This window comes from Bolinopsis microptera, chromosome 8, assembly GCF_026151205.1.
Source record: "Bolinopsis microptera isolate Bmic1 chromosome 8, MBARI_Bmic_1.0, whole genome shotgun sequence".
NCBI classification, from domain to species: Eukaryota; Metazoa; Ctenophora; class Tentaculata; order Lobata; family Bolinopsidae; genus Bolinopsis; species Bolinopsis microptera.
In genome coordinates, this window is record NC_087079.1 from 16,765,120 (window position 1) to 16,783,118 (window position 17,999).

Below are 17,999 nucleotides of genomic sequence, written 5' to 3' on the forward strand. Positions count from 1 at the left end.
TTAAGAAAAATACTATCGCGTCAGAGCTTAAAATTCAAAGAAGACCCTTTATAAATTGTGCCCCATTAATGTCCCTAACACACTAAGCAAGACTAAAGAATGAAAATGGGCTGGAACTTGGAAGAAAACCAACCATAATTTACTTTAATATCGTTACCTTGAGATAACTTCATATTCTGGAATTTAGCAAGCAAAATTTTACCATATATTGGCATATTCCTGGTTCATTAAAATAATACACCATCTAACCCACTCAATAAGTTATATCTTACAATCTAATACAAGGGAATAATATTTATAAAATTTTAACTGGTCAAAGTATCAAACTAACTAAATTTGCCTTCTTGGTACGGAGGATTTTTCGACAAAACTATTTCTGTGATAAAGATAAAGCAAAAGCAAAAGTAAAGTAACCTCAAGAAGCTCCACAGTCTCTTTGGAAATGAAAAAAATAACGACTGTATTTAATCTGACATAGAGTTAAGAACCGAAGAAAAGTACGAAACTTAACAAAATAAGATCTCGTAAACAACCAAGAAAATTAAAAAAGAAGTATATAAAACTGGTCAAGACCTTAAAGACAGATCAAAATACAAAATTCAGTAAATAAGAGTTTTACTGAAGTAACGTTGACCAATTAAATGGTTTAAATTTTAAACTGTAACATGATAGCAAGTGTTGGACAGAAAGTGGCAACCAATCTTATTTTATTCATGACCCTGACCCTGACCCTGACCCTGACCCTGACCCTGACCCTGACCCTGACCCTGACCCTGACCCTGACCCTGACCCTGACCCTGACCCTGACCCTGACCCTGACCCTGACCCTGACCCTGACCCTGACCCTGACCCTGACCCTGACCCTGACCCTGACCCTGACCCTGACCCTGACCCTGACCCTGACCCTGACCCTGACCCTGACCCTGACCCTGACCCTGGTTATTAAGCGTAGGGATCTGCCACCACTCACTTGCTCAGATTAAAAGCAGTTACAATCACTTGCAAAACAGTGTCACAAGAAGTCAGTGAAGGTCACCACTTCCTATTTACAAAGCAAGTTGTTTGCCCGGCACCAATTCAACATTGACTCGTTGGTAGGTATTCTGGCAAGGAACCGGTGGTTTTCACCCAGCTTAATACGATCTGATGCGTTCCTCTGCAAACAACGCTCGATGAAATCTCTGATGTGATCACTGAATCCTGGACCTGAAAGCAAATGTTAGTTATCCAATACTGGCAAAGTATCTATATTTATATCAAGTGCGACGCGATGATTCATTTCAAATTTTAGAAGAAACCATGACAATTTTGATTAACCTTGAAAAAAAGATTGTGCATTTAAATATTTGGGCGGAGACCAAAATCCTTGGAGCACATACTTTTGGAACTACGGGGGAACTACACATGTTGTATCTAAATCTTTTCAAACAATACATAATTATACAGAATTGAATGCTTCTAAATAAACCCAGATATAAAAAACGATGTGCCACACCCGAAAGTGTCACCTTTACTTCTCCTTAATGTCTCCTTAACGTCTCCTTAACGTCTCCTTAATGTCTCCTTAACGTCTCCTTAACGTCTCCTTAACGTCCCCTTAACGTCTCCTTAGTACGACTCGTTGTGGTACGAATAAAATGTAAGTTACACAAACCTGTAAGTCGTGGGGGAGGTTGTTCGACAATAACCACCAGGATATCCAGCTCAATAAGATCGCCGTTATCTCTAACCGCTTGTGATAATATAGGGTGCTCACCAGTTGCTGAGGAACACACGAATTAATTATTTAATTTCTCAATTAATTATTTAATTTCTCAATTAAGGGGGCAGGGGGGGGTCTTCATGGAAATTTTCTCAAAATCGACTTTTTAGTTGTTTCTGATAGAGGGGAGTGATATCTATCAGATGCTTTTAGTCCAATAGAAAAATATTGTTCCTAGCCGAAATTATTGCCGGTCAAAGGTCAGCGCTTGTGTGTAATTGTATTGCGCGAGCGATTTTCAATCGCGTGCCCTGAAAATCGAGTCTAAAAATCTATCTTCTCCTACATTTTTTGATCAATCACCCTCAAACTTTCAGGATATGTTCTAAGGATCATTTAGAAGAGATTGTCCAGGCAAAATTTCGAGATAGGCCTTTAAACATTTTTTATTCGATTTTAAAAATCTTGGACCTGGTTTTTTGACGATTTTTCGAGGTCCAAGATTTTTAAAATCGAATAAAAAATGTTTAAAGGCCTATCTCGAAATTTTGCCTGGACAATCTCTTCTAAATGATCCTTAGAACATATCCTGAAAGTTTGAGGGTGATTGCTCAAAAAATGTAGGAGAAGATAGATTTTTAGACTCGATTTTCAGGGCACGCGATTGAAAATCGCTCGCGCAATACAATAACACACAAGCGCTGACCTTTGACCGGCGATAATTTCGGCTAGGAACAATATTTTTCTATCGGACTAAAAGCATCTGATAGATATCACTCCCCTCTATCAGAAACAACTAAAAAGTCGATTTTGAGAAAATTTCCATGAAGACCCCCCCCTGCCCCCTTAATTATGTTATTTCTCAATTGATTATGTAATTTCTCAATTGATTATGTAATTTCTCAATTGATTATGTAATTTCTCGACTGATTATGTAATTTCTCAATACCTCAACACAGTTGCGAAATGATGGTATTTAAATTCAGTTGCGGTATGTGAAAGGGTGATTCCGTTAAATTACCTTAGTTCCCAAAAATTTGTGTGCCATTATATTGAGCACAATTTATTTGAGCCCGAAAAATTTGGGCAGAAAATTTGAACTCATTTGGGCGACCGAAAATTTGGGCACAAATTCTTCGAAAAATGAACGATTTTCCACTAAAATTTCAGTTAGATATTTGCCTTAGTTCATTATTATTCCTTATTATTCCAGTCATTTTGCTTTCAATTTTAAGCATGTAGTGGTAGTCTGAGTTGTTTCAAATTATGAAATTTACGATCTGCCCAGTAACTACTAAAAAATACTGTGATGATGGCACAGTACAAAATGATAGATATCAATAGTGATATTTGTCCGAATCGGTAGTTTTCACCCACTTACATCAGATTATCGTTTCCTTTCAAACAACATTATGAACTCCATGATGTGTCACTGAAGTTGGACTGAAAGAAATGTTTAGTTATCCAATGCTGGCAAAAGTAATACGTTATTTTATCAGTGCGATGATTCATTTCAAATTTTAGAAGAAATGATGACAATTTTGATTGACCTTGAAAAAAGATTGTATTAATGCATTTAAATATTTGGGCGAAGACCAAAATCCTTGGAGCACATACTTTTGGAACTACGGGGGAACTACAAATTTTGTATCTAAATCTTTTCAAACAATACATAATTATACAGAATTGAATACTTCTAAATAAACCCAGATATAAAAAAACGATGTGCCACACCCGAAAGTGTCACCTTTACGTCTCCTTAACGTCTCCTTGACGTCTCCTTAACGTCTCCTTAATGTCTCCTTAACGTCTCCTTAATTTCTCCTTAGTATGACTCCTTTACGTCTCCTTAATGTCTCCTTAATGTCTCCTTAACGTCTCCTTAATTTCTCCTTAGTATGACTCCTTTACGTCTCCTTAATGTCTCCTTAATGTCTCCTTAATGTCTCCTTAACGTCTCCTTAATGTCTCCTTAATGTCTCCTTAATTTCTCCTTAGTATGACTCCTTTACGTCTCCTTAATGTCTCCTTAACGCCTCCTTAACGTCTCCTTAATGTCTCCTTAAAGTCTCCTTAGTATGACTCGTTGTGGTACGAATAAAATGTAAAACACAAACCTGTAAGTCGTGGGGGAGGTTGTTCGACAATAACCACCAGGATATCCAGCTCAATAAGATCGCCGTTATCTCTAACCGCTTGTGATAATATAGGGTGCTCACCCGTTGCTGAGGAACACACCAATTAATTATGTAATTTCTCAATTAATTATGTAATTTCTCAATTAATTATTTAATTTCTCAATTTATTATTTAATTTCTCAATTAATTATGTAATTTCTCAATTAATTATGTAATTTCTCAATTAATTATTTAATTTCTCAATTAATTATGTAATTTCTCAATTAATTATTTAATTTCTCAATTAATTATGTAATTTTTCAATTGATTATGTAATTTCTCGATTGATTATGTAATTTCTCAATACCTCAACACAGTTCCGAAATGATGGTATTTAAATTCAGTTGCGGTATGTGAGAGGGGGATTTCGTTAAATTATATAGTTTTCCAATTGTCGCGTTAAATTTTCATTGCTCACTTAAATGACGTTAGTTTCAAGATTACCTAATCCCGATATTATAGAGTACCTAGATTCAAGATAAAGTACCTAGTTTCAAGATAAAGTGCCTAGTTTCAAGATAAAGTACCTAGTTTCAAGATAAAGTACCTAGTTTCAAGATAAAGTACCTAGTTTCAAGATAAAGTACTTAGTTTCAAGATAAAGTACCTAGTTTCAAGATAAAGTACTTAGTTTCAAGACAAAGTACCTAGTTTCAAGATAAAATACCTAGTTTCAAGATAAAGTACCTAGTTTCAAGATAAAGTACCTAGCTCGAGGATAGAAATGCCGATACTCCAAACATCTGCTGGTGTCCCGTATCCATCGGTCGTTCGCTCGATCCTCTCAGGCGAGATGTACCCCAAACATCCTATACCTGAGATACAGTCCCAATTAGCACAATCACTCAATTAGCACAATTAGCACAATTAGTTCAAAATACCTGAGATACAGTCCCAATTAGCATAATTAGTTCAAAATACCTGAGATACACTCCCAATTAGCACAATTAGCACAATTAGTTCAAAAGAACTTCATCGAACTGAATGAAATGACTTATAACAATGAACTTGAAATCAGCGTAACACTTAAAAACCTGTAAATAAACTACCGAGTCAACTTAATGCAGTTAAAAGTTTTACCTTTAGTGTATGCTCTGCTGTCAACCAGTTTCCTTGCTAGCCCAAAATCAGTTACTTTTACACTTCCATCGTTACCCACCAGAATATTGCTGGGCTTTATGTCCCTGTTTAGCGTGATATTATGGTTAGATTATCTTCTTCTTCTTCGTAGGGGGCTGTGGTCATTATCACTAATGGTAAGATCGTGACCACTGTAAGATAGAGCATTGGAGCCCTGTGCTTACCCCGGTAAAATTAATAAATCAAGAAAAAAAAATGTTTAGATTTTGTTTTCTTTGCATTTAGTAAATCGTTTTGTTGCTTGTATGAAGCCGTTGGATTATCACTATATTATGCCTTATCTTGCTAAAAAGTAGACCGTCTTATATTCGAGCAACCTTACAGTTATTCCTCGTTATTAGAAAATATAATTATATGGAATTGTATAAATTCATAACACTTTTACACTCAACACCATTCCGCATTCCATTCAAATCCTATATTTCACCGAATAAATTTGTCAGTTTAGTTATCTTTACTTAAAACCAATATAAAATGACATCATATAATTCGGAATTAAAATCCGTTAATCGTTAAAAGCTCCCATTTATATCCACTAACCATTCACTATTCAGATCCACTACAATATCTAGTGCTGATGGTTAAATTGCTCTAATATTGGTTTAAGTGGTTAATAAGTTTATAGTAGTTTAAAGGATTTTATTATATTGGCATCTTGGCAGCCTGGGCTGTCCTAAGAGGGTGTTCTTGTGGTCACGTGGTCTTGTGGTCACGTGGTCTTGTGGTCACGTGACCTAAGAGGCACGTGACCACATTCCCCATTTATTGGTCTCACGCGAGACTACCTAATGCACGGCTGGTTATCTGACAGATTGTGATGTAACGTCTGTAAAAATATCATTAAATAATAGATATTGCTGTATGCAGCGGAACCATGTCTTTTTGACACGTCGTGGCAGCGATTTACTAATCAGCTTCCATAATTAGCCAATTAAAACCTAGGATCACTGTCACATTCTTTGTTACAGTGGAGTATGCCTTATGTCATGTCGGGAAATCTTTTTTTAATTTAAAGAAGCTTATTTGCTGATATTTTGCCCCGGCCATGGCGACTTTTATCTTTCCAAATCCGTAAATCCTCAAGAATGCCAAATATTAACAATGCTAGAATCTAACGAAGTAAGACATTAGACAGTGTCCTAAATTGTAACTGTCTCAATTGATTAACAAAGCTACTGTTAGATATCGAGCTGTGGCTCATTGCCAGGTTTGTAAAACGCAGACAGTTCAATTGAAATACCACCGGGCACTACATTCTGTTTGGATCAATATCCCATTAGCATTGTGCCGACAAGGACTTAGACTCCCCTTTTGTCAAAGACTTGCTATGAATGACAAGTAAGACTGTAAGTACCTGCCAAGATGCCAGGTAAAAGCCTGCCAAAGTGTCATGCAGCTGTCAGGTGCAGTGGTCACGTGAATATATATTGGTCACGTGATTATATATTGGTCACGTGATTATATATTGGTCACGTGATTATATATTGGTCACGTGATTATATATTGGTCACGTGATTATATATTGGTCACGTGATTATATATTGGTCACGTGATTATATATTGGTCACGTGATTATATATTGGTCACGTGATTATATATTGGTCACGTGACTGTTTAATAGAGGCTATGATTGTCATCTCCCTAAGATATAAAGGATAAAGTTGCGATAGATTATCTGGGAATAAAATTCTTTTAATGACATCAGCTAATCTTATGATTGGATAACCTAAAATAAATATTAAATATGACGCTTAATTGAGATTATATTGTCACGATGGTAGCTCTGGTATTCCTTAGAAAACCGAATATGGCGGTAGTGTCAAAATGCCTAAAAACTTGTGCAGAGTCCAAGGCTTTCTTGAAGCGATGAGCAATCCTAAAATTGGTTTGTAGAAATACTCGCTACTTGACAAGAATCTGCTAGAAACGACAAGGTGTGGAACTAAATCACCAGAACATACCCTCTGAAACACAGCCAAACACAGAAATCACAAACAATTATTTAATTATTATTTAATTATTTAATGAGCTCTTCTGATCTATCAGTGGTAATAATATAGAGATGAGTTCTGACCTGTGTATGACTGAGTGAGCCTCTTTAAGATACCAGAGCGCGCTGTAGGTACTGTAAGCTATCTTAGCCAACACTTCTTCAGGAAACACGTATTCTTGCTTCTGGTCTTTTGAGTTTTTTATCAGCTTTTCCTGTAGCCTGGGCATCAGCTGATTATTATATTATAAAGAATTTGTTTTAACTTGTTTGTATGAAAAGCATCAATATTGAATATTAAATTATATAATATTCTAATGATAAACGGTTAAATTTAGAATGACTTTAAGTTCCAAGTCGTGAAAATTAATTTGAATTGCCAGTTATGTATTATAGTGTCTTGTATTATCAGGTGTCATGTAACAGTCATGTATTATGCTGTCAACTGATAAAGAAGATAACATTAATAAAAAAGATTAAATTAAACGACCAGTCATGGATATGTAGGAAGCTTACTTTTCTAAGCACGTATTCATGAGTTCAAAGTAAAGGTGGACGTTCATAGCAGTGTCGATAGCTCCGTAGTGGTTCACAAGGTGTTCGTGTTTACAGTTTTTCCAGAGCTGCTTCTCTGTTTCCGCATACCTGGCGGATTACATTATGCTACTAATAAAGAGAAGCACAATGAATATCTTGTGTGTAATCCTCATGTTGCTAAAAAACGCTTTATGAACTTATAAATAGTAGTGGAAAGTATGTAAATTAGATTCTTTTTAACTTGGTTGTCTAGGCCAATAGATTTAAGATAATTTTTAAACTTTAGTAGATATATTTTTGATGATGTGTGATGATGTTTGTGTCATTATATTTTGATTTGATTTGATTTTAGCCGAGTTATATAACGCAGACATACGTAGAAATACGTTTAATTGGGGGTTAGAGCTTAGCTAGATTTATTAAATCATGAGGAAGCTAATTAGTTGGGTTTTGGTGTCAGGATTTGAAACCCGGAATGTTTGTGGAATCTGAGGTTCTAGCAGGGTTTACAGATTACCAGGGATCAAAGATTGGGCAAGAGGACGGTAATTAAAAATCTTGAACTGCTACTAGAGCAAATTGTAATAACTGTTATTTATTGTTACTGTTACTTATTGCTACCTGTCTAAGTTTGCTGTTCCTTTTGTCACAATCTTCTCGGCCATCACATGGTTAGTTTGTCTGTGTCGCTTCCGGTACACGGTACCAAATCTTCCTGACCCTATCGGGAACTGGAACCCATCTTCCTCTAGGATATCTGAGGAATTATTACATCTGTCATAACATTACATGTGACAGATAGTACAGCAGTACAAGTAGTGTACCCCCCCCCCCCCCCCCCTCTACTCTCTAGTGTACAGTTCTCCCGCTCACATTCCGTAACACCAGATATGCATTATGCAATGTGTAGCGTTCACAATCTGACGTCAGCCTATATAAAGTATATATAATATTAATGGAGTAGGACCTGCCGCAAATATTGATTATTTAATAATATTCAATAAAAAGTAAATTACCAGATAGTTTGGTGCTGTGAGGTGCTCCATTTACCACAAACTCAGCAACGCTATCAGTCCTCCTGGTGTTCGTATCGAATAGTCCATTTAGAGACAACTTCATCAGTCATAGAATCTCACGTGGTCATGTCTTAACTAGAATTTAAGGAATTTAAGGAATTTAAGGAATTTAGTTAGTTATTCGTTAGTTTAGGTCTAAGAAGCTGATCAATTTCATGGTTCCGTGTTGTAAGTGGACCTTATTTAAATCAGTGATGAATAATGAATTAAATTCAGAGGCATCATTAAGATGCGCCAGAAAATCGCGAATTATGCGATTTACCGCAAATTATTCGGTGCAAAGTTAAACATAAAAATACAAAAAAACTCATTTTCATTCTGTAAACAAATGGCAAATAATATATAATGTAAACGAGGAATATGTACAGAAATCAGATAATTAATTAATTAATTAACTATCGTCAATAATTGATTAATGATGACCTCTCTTATAATATAAATACAATTCAAATCAAAACCTAGTCTTACTAAACATATTTATAGCTTTACAGAACGTATAGCTTAGTATAGCTTAGTCTATAGCTTAGTATAGCTTAGTCACAACAGCTTGACAGTTAACTATTTAAGTATTAAACAGATATTTATTAAAAAATTAAACAAAAAAGAATGTCAGGCTTGTAAATAGTACAACATCGCAGGGCCAGGATCTACATGAATTTACTAATTACTAATTACTAATTACTAATTACTAATTACTAATTACTAATTACTAATTAGTAGATTTCATTACTATTTCAAGTCTCATTAAGTTATTAAGTTCTAATTAGTAGATTTCATTACTATTTCAAGTCTTATTAAGTTATTAGGACAATTTTACTAGAATGGAGTGTGCCCAGTGCAGGTACAAAACGGAACATTCCAGAAAATCCAGAAACGCCTTTACAACACACTTAACACCCTTAGCAGTTCTCCGGAGGAGGTAATAATGGTATTGTATGTAGTTTATAATGGTATTGTATGTGGTAGGTCACCTAAGATGAGAAATACGTACGGTACGTACCTTTAAAAGTTGCTGTATCGTACGTACTTTAAGCCCAGTACCGTACGTACTTCTCATTATAGAGCAGGTGACAATGCAACAAAGAAATATTAAAAATTATTACATCTACTTGAGATATGAAAAAACGAAGGTAGCCACAACTCACAAGACTCAAGGCACGAGTGCTAATGTTTGATTAATGTAATGTAAGATTTTCTTTTATTAGAATATGATGAAGAAGAAACCGAAACTGAAGAAACCGAAACTGAAGAAACCGATACTGAACCTAAGGTAACCAATAACCACTTTTTACAACACCTGATCATGCAGTATCAGTAATCGTACAAAATTAAATTAAATCAGAGTGAGAATATGAAATCATCAAGAGTGCGTCAAAAGTCAGAAACTAAAATAACGCATCATGTGAAGAAATGCAGACAAATCCATAATGACAAGCACAGTTGTACTTTACTATGCAGTAAAATATCCAAAGGTAGCGACACTTGCAACAGTAAACCTAAGCACCAACAGTGAACCTACTATGTTCCATATTTTAGTGAAGTAGATAGTAAACACGACACTTTGTGAACTTTTAATAATAATGATTTAACAACAGAAGACAGGAAAGGTAGCGTAGGTGGGATCAAATTTCTTTGTAATATAAAACTAAGCATAAATACAGTACGGTCCGGAAATAGCATCGCAACCTTATTTTCAGTAGCGTTATATCGTCATCAGTACAGCGTCATCAGTACTGATGACGTCATCAGTATAGCGTCATCAGTACTGATGACGTCATCAGTACAGCGTCATCAGTAGTTTCAGTACTAAGCGGTATTAACTATACTGTGTGAGACATGGTTTATCTACATACTAAAAATTGGATTTCAGCATCTAGAAAAATAATAAGTGTGTATTGTTGGAGCCGTTATTAGTATTAAATTGTAACTATTTCACAAAGCCAAGGTATTCACAACCACTTTTTACAAAAATCCCTGATAAACAACAGAACATTATCACTATTATTACAGTATCGGTACAATATCGATACACTTCTGTAGAAACTAGAAACGTATTAAACCGATACAATCATACAGCGTAATGCTCATTAATGACAATAAAACTCCGATACTCCTTTGTGTACTACTCATACCAACAATCCATCTAGTCAATCAAAAGCAGAAGCTCTCAAGAAGTAGGGATAATATTACTGTCCAACACTTCCTCCTTCACCACAACATTCACCCCAGGCTCGCTCTTAGGGAAGTCCCCCGCCCCCTGGGGCTCCAACTTCACCAAGAACTCAGAGCCCGCCATCACGTGATCCGGTCCAGCCAGCACGTGATCTAAACCTGTGGTCACGTGATCCCCACTTTTATCTCCGTCTTTAGACATGTCCGATAAGATAGGCTTTTGATCGAGAGAGTTGTTGTTGTTGTTATTGGTGTTGTTAAAGTTGTTGATGTTGTTGTTGTTGTTATCGGGGTACTGTGGTGGGGGAAGTTGGCCGGATAATAGAGGCTGGGAGGGGAGAGGTTGGGAGGAGGGTGGTAGTTGGGGTGGAGGGGGTGGTGGCATCATGATCTCCTCTTCCACCGGCTGACACTTTGGTTTCCTCTTGCTTAGGCTCTCACATACCTGTAGAGTGTAGATGGGGTTAAGTTAAGACTCGAGGAGTTTTAATTAATTTCTCGGCCACTTGATGAAGCAACGACATATTTTAGGTAAGGACATTGTCATTGTGCGATTTTACTATGGAGTTTGACTTTCGTCTTCATTTCATATGAAGTCTTATTCCATTTCATCAGATTAACATATTAATTTAGATTACGATTACATCACAAACAACGATATTCAAAGAGCCGTTACCGACCTTCTTATGAGTGAACCAATGCATCTTCTGACATGTAGCATTACAATAGAACACTTGTTTACACGCGCTACACCGCTTCTCCGCGTTCATTTCCCCGCACGTGCGGCACGCGAACTCGTCCACATCCACGTGCCGGCCGTTTAGAGTAGTCATCACGAAATACAGCGCTGGTTTTCCTGGAGTTTTAGATTTAGATCACGGACGTCCGGACGAACTATTTTTCTCGCAACCGTAAGAATGTGATATATATACGAACAAATGAGATTCATTGGAATCTTTTCCAGAATCAAATGTTAAGAAATTAAAATTCTATAGATAGGAAGGTAAACGAAAATAAACTAAACGCACATATCTTGAGGTAATTAACAGGTAATTAACAATTAACATAATATGACAGTAAAACATATGTCTGTTCAATTGAAATATTATTTTACAAAACATAATCCTACCAGCTCCGGGAGTGATAGCAGCAATAGTCCGGACCAGCTGCATCACCAGCTGACTCTGCACAAACTTGAAAGTGCGGATAGCACGGCGCACCAGCTGCTCCACGTTTATCGGGAACCCGTCTAGTTTCCGTCCCAGTAGGAAGTACCGGATAGTTCCGTCAACACCGTCCGTTCTCTTGTGTACCTGTACAGATTACTGATTAATTAATTAATTAATTATAATTCTCAGCTTAATCTGGACATGGTGGATCTGGTTACAATGGTTGTCTAGGACTAGGTCGGATATTGAATTATCAGATTAGGTCTGTTTTTTTTCGCTGGAGAACTGGCAGTGAAAAAAAAGCAAATTTGTGCTGATTCTTTACAGCGGTTAAATTGCTGTTGTCCATGGATTTAAAACGCAAGGAAACATTTCCTGTACTTTGTCTGTATAAATATAAGATTTGCTTCCTAATACTGCCTCTCTCCAGTAGGGAGGTGGTACATTGCACTGGACTGGGTCTGGACAGTAATACCAGTGTAGTCTACCTCATTCACATTAGGGGGCCTCCAGACAGCCCCACAAAATGCAACAAAAAGGAGGATTCTCCTCACCTTGAAACTCAATCATGAGAGATTCTCTCTAACTTTTAGATCCCCAAAATTATATTTAGAAGTTGTTAATAATAATGCGAGCAGTTATTAATATTATGGCAAATTACTCAACAAATTCATCATTGGATCTGGTTTTTTCGCTGGAGAACTGGCAGTGAAAAACGAGCAAATTTTGCTATGTTTTTCATGGATTTAAAACGCAAGAAAATGTTTCCTAAGATTTACTAGTATGAATAAAGCATTTGCTTCCCTATCCTGCCTCTCTTAAGTAGGGAGGTGGTACATTGCACTGGACTGGGTCTGGACAGTAATACCAGTGCCATCTATCTTATACTAACACGGAAGGGGGTCACCAGGTAGCCCCACAAAATGGACCACAAAGGAGGATTCTCCTTAGCTTGAGTTTAAACTAGGAGGGAATTCTCTCTAAATTTTAGTTCCCCCAAAGCAAAAGGATTACATCATGCAGCTGTTCATAATAATGTAACCAATTATGAACAAATTACTCAACAAATCAATCATTGGTCGCGGATATTTGTGTTGGGTTTGTATCACAAAAAAAACTAAACCTTAAATCTTTAGGTGCCTTTATCAGTGGTGTAGCTGCTAAAAGATAACTTGAGGATGATTTCATAAGGTTTTATAATGATAACCTCGCAATATATTTAAAGTTTTTGGTAAGGGTGGAGTCTTCAAAACATCTGAAAATGTATATTATCATTGCCTGGGTAGGAGCGGTTTTCTTGGAGACAAGCACATGTTGGTGATTTAGGTTTGAGACTACGAGTCGCAGTTAAAAGATTGGCAATTAAGATATAGAATAGGATAGAAAAAGTAATTATGCCATGCATGCTATAGCGACTTCTTAAGGGACCACTAAAACGTATAAAAGCCAATCACGTGATTCAGTGAAGGGCTGTTACTGGATGGTATGATCTCCGGCCCCCCGGGCCCCCGGCCCCGGGCACTCATGTTTATTTAGGAATTTCAGAACAAGGATTTGTGATAAGCCTAATTTGTAAGGTCTTTATAGATAAGACAACATTATACGGATGTCATTTTTTATTTGCTCCTGAATCTGAAAAGCTTGGATAACGACTCGGATAATTTGACCAATGACGGCAACAGGGTACCTCTTGCCTCGTCTCCTGATTCTCTTGATGGTGAACTATGATGTCATCAACGCAGGTAAATGTTTGTCACTTTGTCAGAGCATTACATCATTTCAGTCAGAATGAAAAGATTCGTAGAAGCGGTAAAACTGAATGATATAACTTCACTCTTAAATTGAGGTTCGTATCACTCACACTCCATTTGAGAACTATAATTGTTTCAGGAAAAGTCACACCCGCGTCTGTGAGTCAAATCAGCACACTCTTGTGGTGGAAGGATGGCGTTCAAGTCTACCAGAATGCGGAACTAGCTACTGACGGCGATGTGGAAACAGTTTCTTCTACTGAGGGAGGGTGGAACACTGACTTATGGTTCAAAATGAAGTTTGATGATTTCTTCTGCTTCTCTGAAGTGGTCATCATCCAGGCTCAGCTTGGCTGGAATGCTCATCGCATGCAGGGCGCGAAAGTATTTGTAGTCAACACGGAAACAGGAGCTATAAACCTCTGTGGAGTTCTCACTGTGATCAGAGAGTATACTATAGAGGGTCAGACGTACAAATTTCCCTGTAAGCTCAAGTGTGGAGATGAAGTGAAGGTGACGTTGAGACATGACCATGGCAGCTATGCTGACGAACCGATGATTCACATGAGAGAAATTACAGTGTTTGGAAAAGGTATGTCATGAATTTTAGGGTGTGTCAGGGTTAATATGCTTAAATTGGTTGTGTACTAGACTATAATAAGTACACAAAGTCCACACTGCTTGTCGAAATCTCTTTAAATAAATCTTAGAACCTATCAGTTTATATTACTAAAGATAACTTTTTCAGTTGACCAAGTTTCCTGTTATAATGGTCGAATCGATCGAATAAACGGACAGCTACATTGCTTGTCAGCCGGTAAGTTTTCGATATAAAGATAACACAGATAACACTGAATTAATAAACTCTCCCCACCCTTACCCAGCCCTTTCTCATATAATAATAGTAATGACCATTGAGAAGACCTCTCAAATACAAGTCATCTCTTAACTCAGATATAATTATCACAGAACATACGCTTAGTTTAAATTCCATGTCGCATTTTTAAACAGGCAGAAGTTTTATGACTGTGGAAAGTATTACATGACCTTTCTCTCCTAGGTTACGTAATATTATGTAAACGGTTTCTTACTCACTCCATATGAATAAAATATAAAGTATTAGGTCGATATAAATTCCGATAAAATACTGACCTCTTCCAATAAGCAGGTGATGTAATGCATCTTAAAGGCGATCACCTCGTTTATTATCTCTTTAAACTGTTTATCAATCAGCCTATCCAGTACTCTGTTTATCTGTATAATATAATATTGGTTATAGGTTTCTGAGGACTGACTGACTGGGGTTTATAGGTTATCGGTATAAATAATTGGTATGCTTAATATAAGTAAACAGAACATGATTCAATATACTAATCATCAGTGACTTAATTTAAGAGCCAATCAGCCAACACTACAATTAAAATTGGCAAAAAATGATCAATAAAATTATGTAACTAATGTCGACTATATAATTGCTTGTGTAATTGATTGTCGACCTGGACTTTGTTGGCAGGATTAGCGACAGCAGGATTGTCCTTGACATAAAGGAGCATCTTGACAGGGTTTAAGTTAGTCATGCAGCACAGGTAATGTAGAGGAGGTGCTAGGTCAGGAGGCAGGAAGTCAGTCTTGTCAAGACCACGTGGAACCGTGTGGTACAGCAGCTCTGGGGAGGTTAGTTAGTGGTTAGTAGGTGGTTAGTTTGTGGTTAGTTAGTGGTTAGTTTGTGGTTAGTAGGTGGTTAGTTTGTGGTTAGTTTGTGGTTAGTTGGTGGTTGGTTGGTGGTTAGTTGGTGGTTAGTTTGCGGTTAGTAGGTGGTTAGATGGTGGTTAGTTAGTGGTTAGTTGGTGGTTAGTAGGTGTTTATTTTGTGGTTAGTAGGTGGTTAGTTTGTGGCTAATTGCCGAGCCTGCACTGCACTATTCAAATGTTGTATTACTTGAAAAAAACAATTCGTATTTTACGTCAAAAAGTAAATCATTTTACAAAATTATCTTCTAGTTCTTTTAACATTTCCCAATAAAATAATTCTAAGAGGACTAAACTTCAAATAACTGTGACATACCTGATAGAGGTAGAAAGTTGTTGATGATTCTGAGGCACTCCTTGGAGCCAACAAAAGCAGCCATGTTGGCAGCATTCTTGTCTAACTTGTTCCTCTTCTCAGGATTAGCTCCAGCTCTCAACAGTAACTCAACTACCTCTCCTCTCCCTGTATAGATAAAATAGTTTATTATAATTTAACCAAACTTATCAAAATTTTGCAAATTTTTCCGTCCACTTTTATCCGCTAATGTCCGCCTATGCACTGTCCTGTCCTGTGCTGTCCTTTTTAGATTCTATGAGACAAGCGGACATAGTGTCACCCCGGCCACCCACATCAATAAGACTGTAATGGTATATACCTGCCAGGTACATAGCAATTGTCATAAAAATGAGGAATTTATGATGCTTTCCAGTGGCGTAACATTGCCTGTTGGCCACCCCCCCCCGCCCGCCGAAAATGCGCCCCCCTATTGGCGCCGCTCCCCTTTTGGCGCCCCTCCCTAAAACTGAACAAATTTAAAGGTGATTTTAGAGGATACGCCGGTAAAATCTCTAAAAAAGCGTGTTTCTAGAGCAAAACGCACAGTTTTGCTAGTACCTCAGTTAAGTTTTCAAAATTGTCCCAACAACGATTTTGCGCCCCCCTAAGATGGTGCCCTCCACACAGCGGGGGCAGCGGGGCCCTTCATTACGCCACTGATACTTTCACAGCATTTTTAAATAGTTAAATGGTTCATCAGCCATCACTATGTTATGTACATCAATCAGATGGTAAAATACCTGCCAGGGTAGCGAGCATCAGAGCAGTGAAGTAATCCTTAGTGGTCTCCTTGTCAACTTCTGCTCCTTGGTCAAGAAGGAGCGAGCACATGTCGGTATGTCCATTATATGCTGGGGGATAAAACAAATCATACTCGTGATCATGATGTTCTGCTTTTATAAATTAAATCAAACACTGACCACACAACAATCTTTTAATATTATGTGGTTTGTTTTGGACAGTTGAATCTAACTTTTAGCGATCAACTTACATTACCATTGCATTTGTTATTACCTGCATGCATGAGCCCAGACATGCCATCTGAATCAGTCACGTTCACGTTAGCCCTCTTCTCTTTCAATATAAGAGAAACTTTATCAGCATCACCATCTTTACACAGTTGTAAAAATTCTGCATCCATTGTGTCCTTAGCTTGAGTAACAGAAAGGTTAAGTCTTGAGGTTTCATAAAGAATAACAAAGTGTTAAAGAAAACAAAATGCTTTTTTTATTGGTTCAGAATTCAATACAAATTCATTTAAAAAATATACACAGATAAATTAAACACAACAACAACAAGATACAAGGGCAGGTCTCACCCGAACATTGGGATGGCCTGAGGTGCTTATCTCCTTTTCAGTAACCCTAAGCCACTCTGTGCCGAGGCACTATACTAGCTGAAGGGGGGTTAGTCCTACGAGCCAGAGGGTGTGTATCACCAGCCGAAGCTGTACCAAATCACAGCTTGGTAACTGGCCGACTTGCATCCGACCGGATTTGAACCCGGGTCTTCTGCTTGGGAGGCGATCGTGTTACCACTACACCACCCGGCCGACAGCAAGGTTTATTGTCTAAACTCAACAAATTTTTAATCTTAAACAAATTGCCATCTTAAACATGGATCACTTCCGCATGAATAGTTGATTCCGCTAAATCTTGTGTCCAAATAGAGCTAAGATCCCAGTCCTGATTAAATTTGACTGATCCTGGCCAATTTCAAATTGGATAAAAAATCCCATTCCTGGTCAAAATTGACCAATCCCGGTACCGGCCATTGCAAAATTCTTATCCCGGTCGTTTGCTGTGAAAATGTATATATATCATTACCTGGGTAGGAGCGTTTTTTTTGTTGATACAAGCACAATCTAACATGCCAGGTCTTCTGGTTCGGATCCTAAGGTCCAATAGCAGGTGCTTGGGACAACACCATCAATGCCCATGCTCAATTTACCAAAAGTTATGGAATAAATTACATTTTTTTATTTTCCTTATTTTTCGGTCAATATGTTCATTATATGCAAGCCTCTTGATTTATAATCACCGCGACCGGGTATAGTAATTGTTTAAGAGAGTTCTCTTGCAGTTACGAAACTCGAGAGACTGTGGGATACTGAAGGGAAAGGAAGCAGTTCTAACGAGCGCTTCTCAAACACAAGGATATATCTTGTGAACTTGGCTAGTATATATGAAACATTTGACAT

At 37.4% G+C, this 17,999-nt stretch overlaps 2 protein-coding genes across 2 annotated transcripts; both read right to left on the bottom strand.

The window, feature by feature from the left end:
• Positions 1-563: 563 nt before the first annotated feature.
• Positions 564-8,699, bottom strand: LOC134819393 (dual specificity mitogen-activated protein kinase kinase 7-like). The gene is made up of 8 exons (XM_063829331.1): positions 8,563-8,699; positions 8,168-8,303; positions 7,526-7,654; positions 7,094-7,231; positions 4,960-5,063; positions 4,587-4,694; positions 3,820-3,927; positions 564-1,206 (listed from the first exon to the last, which is right to left on the bottom strand). The coding sequence occupies exons 1-8, from the start codon at positions 8,663-8,665 to the stop codon at positions 1,043-1,045; spliced, it is 990 nt and encodes a 329-aa protein (XP_063685401.1). The 5' UTR covers positions 8,666-8,699; the 3' UTR covers positions 564-1,042.
• A 1,005-nt stretch (positions 8,700-9,704) lies between these two features.
• On the bottom strand, positions 9,705-16,947 carry LOC134819383 (ankyrin repeat and MYND domain-containing protein 2-like). Its single transcript, XM_063829320.1, has 8 exons — positions 16,814-16,947; positions 16,540-16,650; positions 15,779-15,925; positions 15,211-15,380; positions 14,867-14,968; positions 11,924-12,107; positions 11,475-11,650; positions 9,705-11,239 (listed from the first exon to the last, which is right to left on the bottom strand). The coding sequence occupies exons 1-8, from the start codon at positions 16,938-16,940 to the stop codon at positions 10,790-10,792; spliced, it is 1,467 nt and encodes a 488-aa protein (XP_063685390.1). The 5' UTR covers positions 16,941-16,947; the 3' UTR covers positions 9,705-10,789.
• Positions 16,948-17,999: the final 1,052 nt, after the last annotated feature.

Bases quoted from the DNA above. Each gene is read 5' to 3' on its own strand.
- LOC134819393 (XM_063829331.1), bottom strand. From the start codon at position 8,665: ATGAAGTTGTCTCTAAATGGACTATTCGATACGAACACCAGGAGGACT. The intron at 5,064-7,093 runs GTCAGAACTCAT...CACGCTAAACAG, and splicing joins GCTCACTCAGTCATACACAG to GGACATAAAGCCCAGCAATA. The intron at 3,928-4,586 runs GTACTTTATCTT...TGTGTTCCTCAG, and splicing joins CATTTCTATCCTCGAGCTAG to CAACGGGTGAGCACCCTATA.
- LOC134819383 (XM_063829320.1), bottom strand. From the start codon at position 16,940: ATGGATGCAGAATTTTTACAACTGTGTAAAGATGGTGATGCTGATAAA. The intron at 15,381-15,778 runs GTATGTCACAGT...TAACCTCCCCAG, and splicing joins CAACTTTCTACCTCTATCAG to AGCTGCTGTACCACACGGTT. The intron at 14,969-15,210 runs GTCGACAATCAA...TATATTATACAG, and splicing joins ATCCTGCCAACAAAGTCCAG to ATAAACAGAGTACTGGATAG.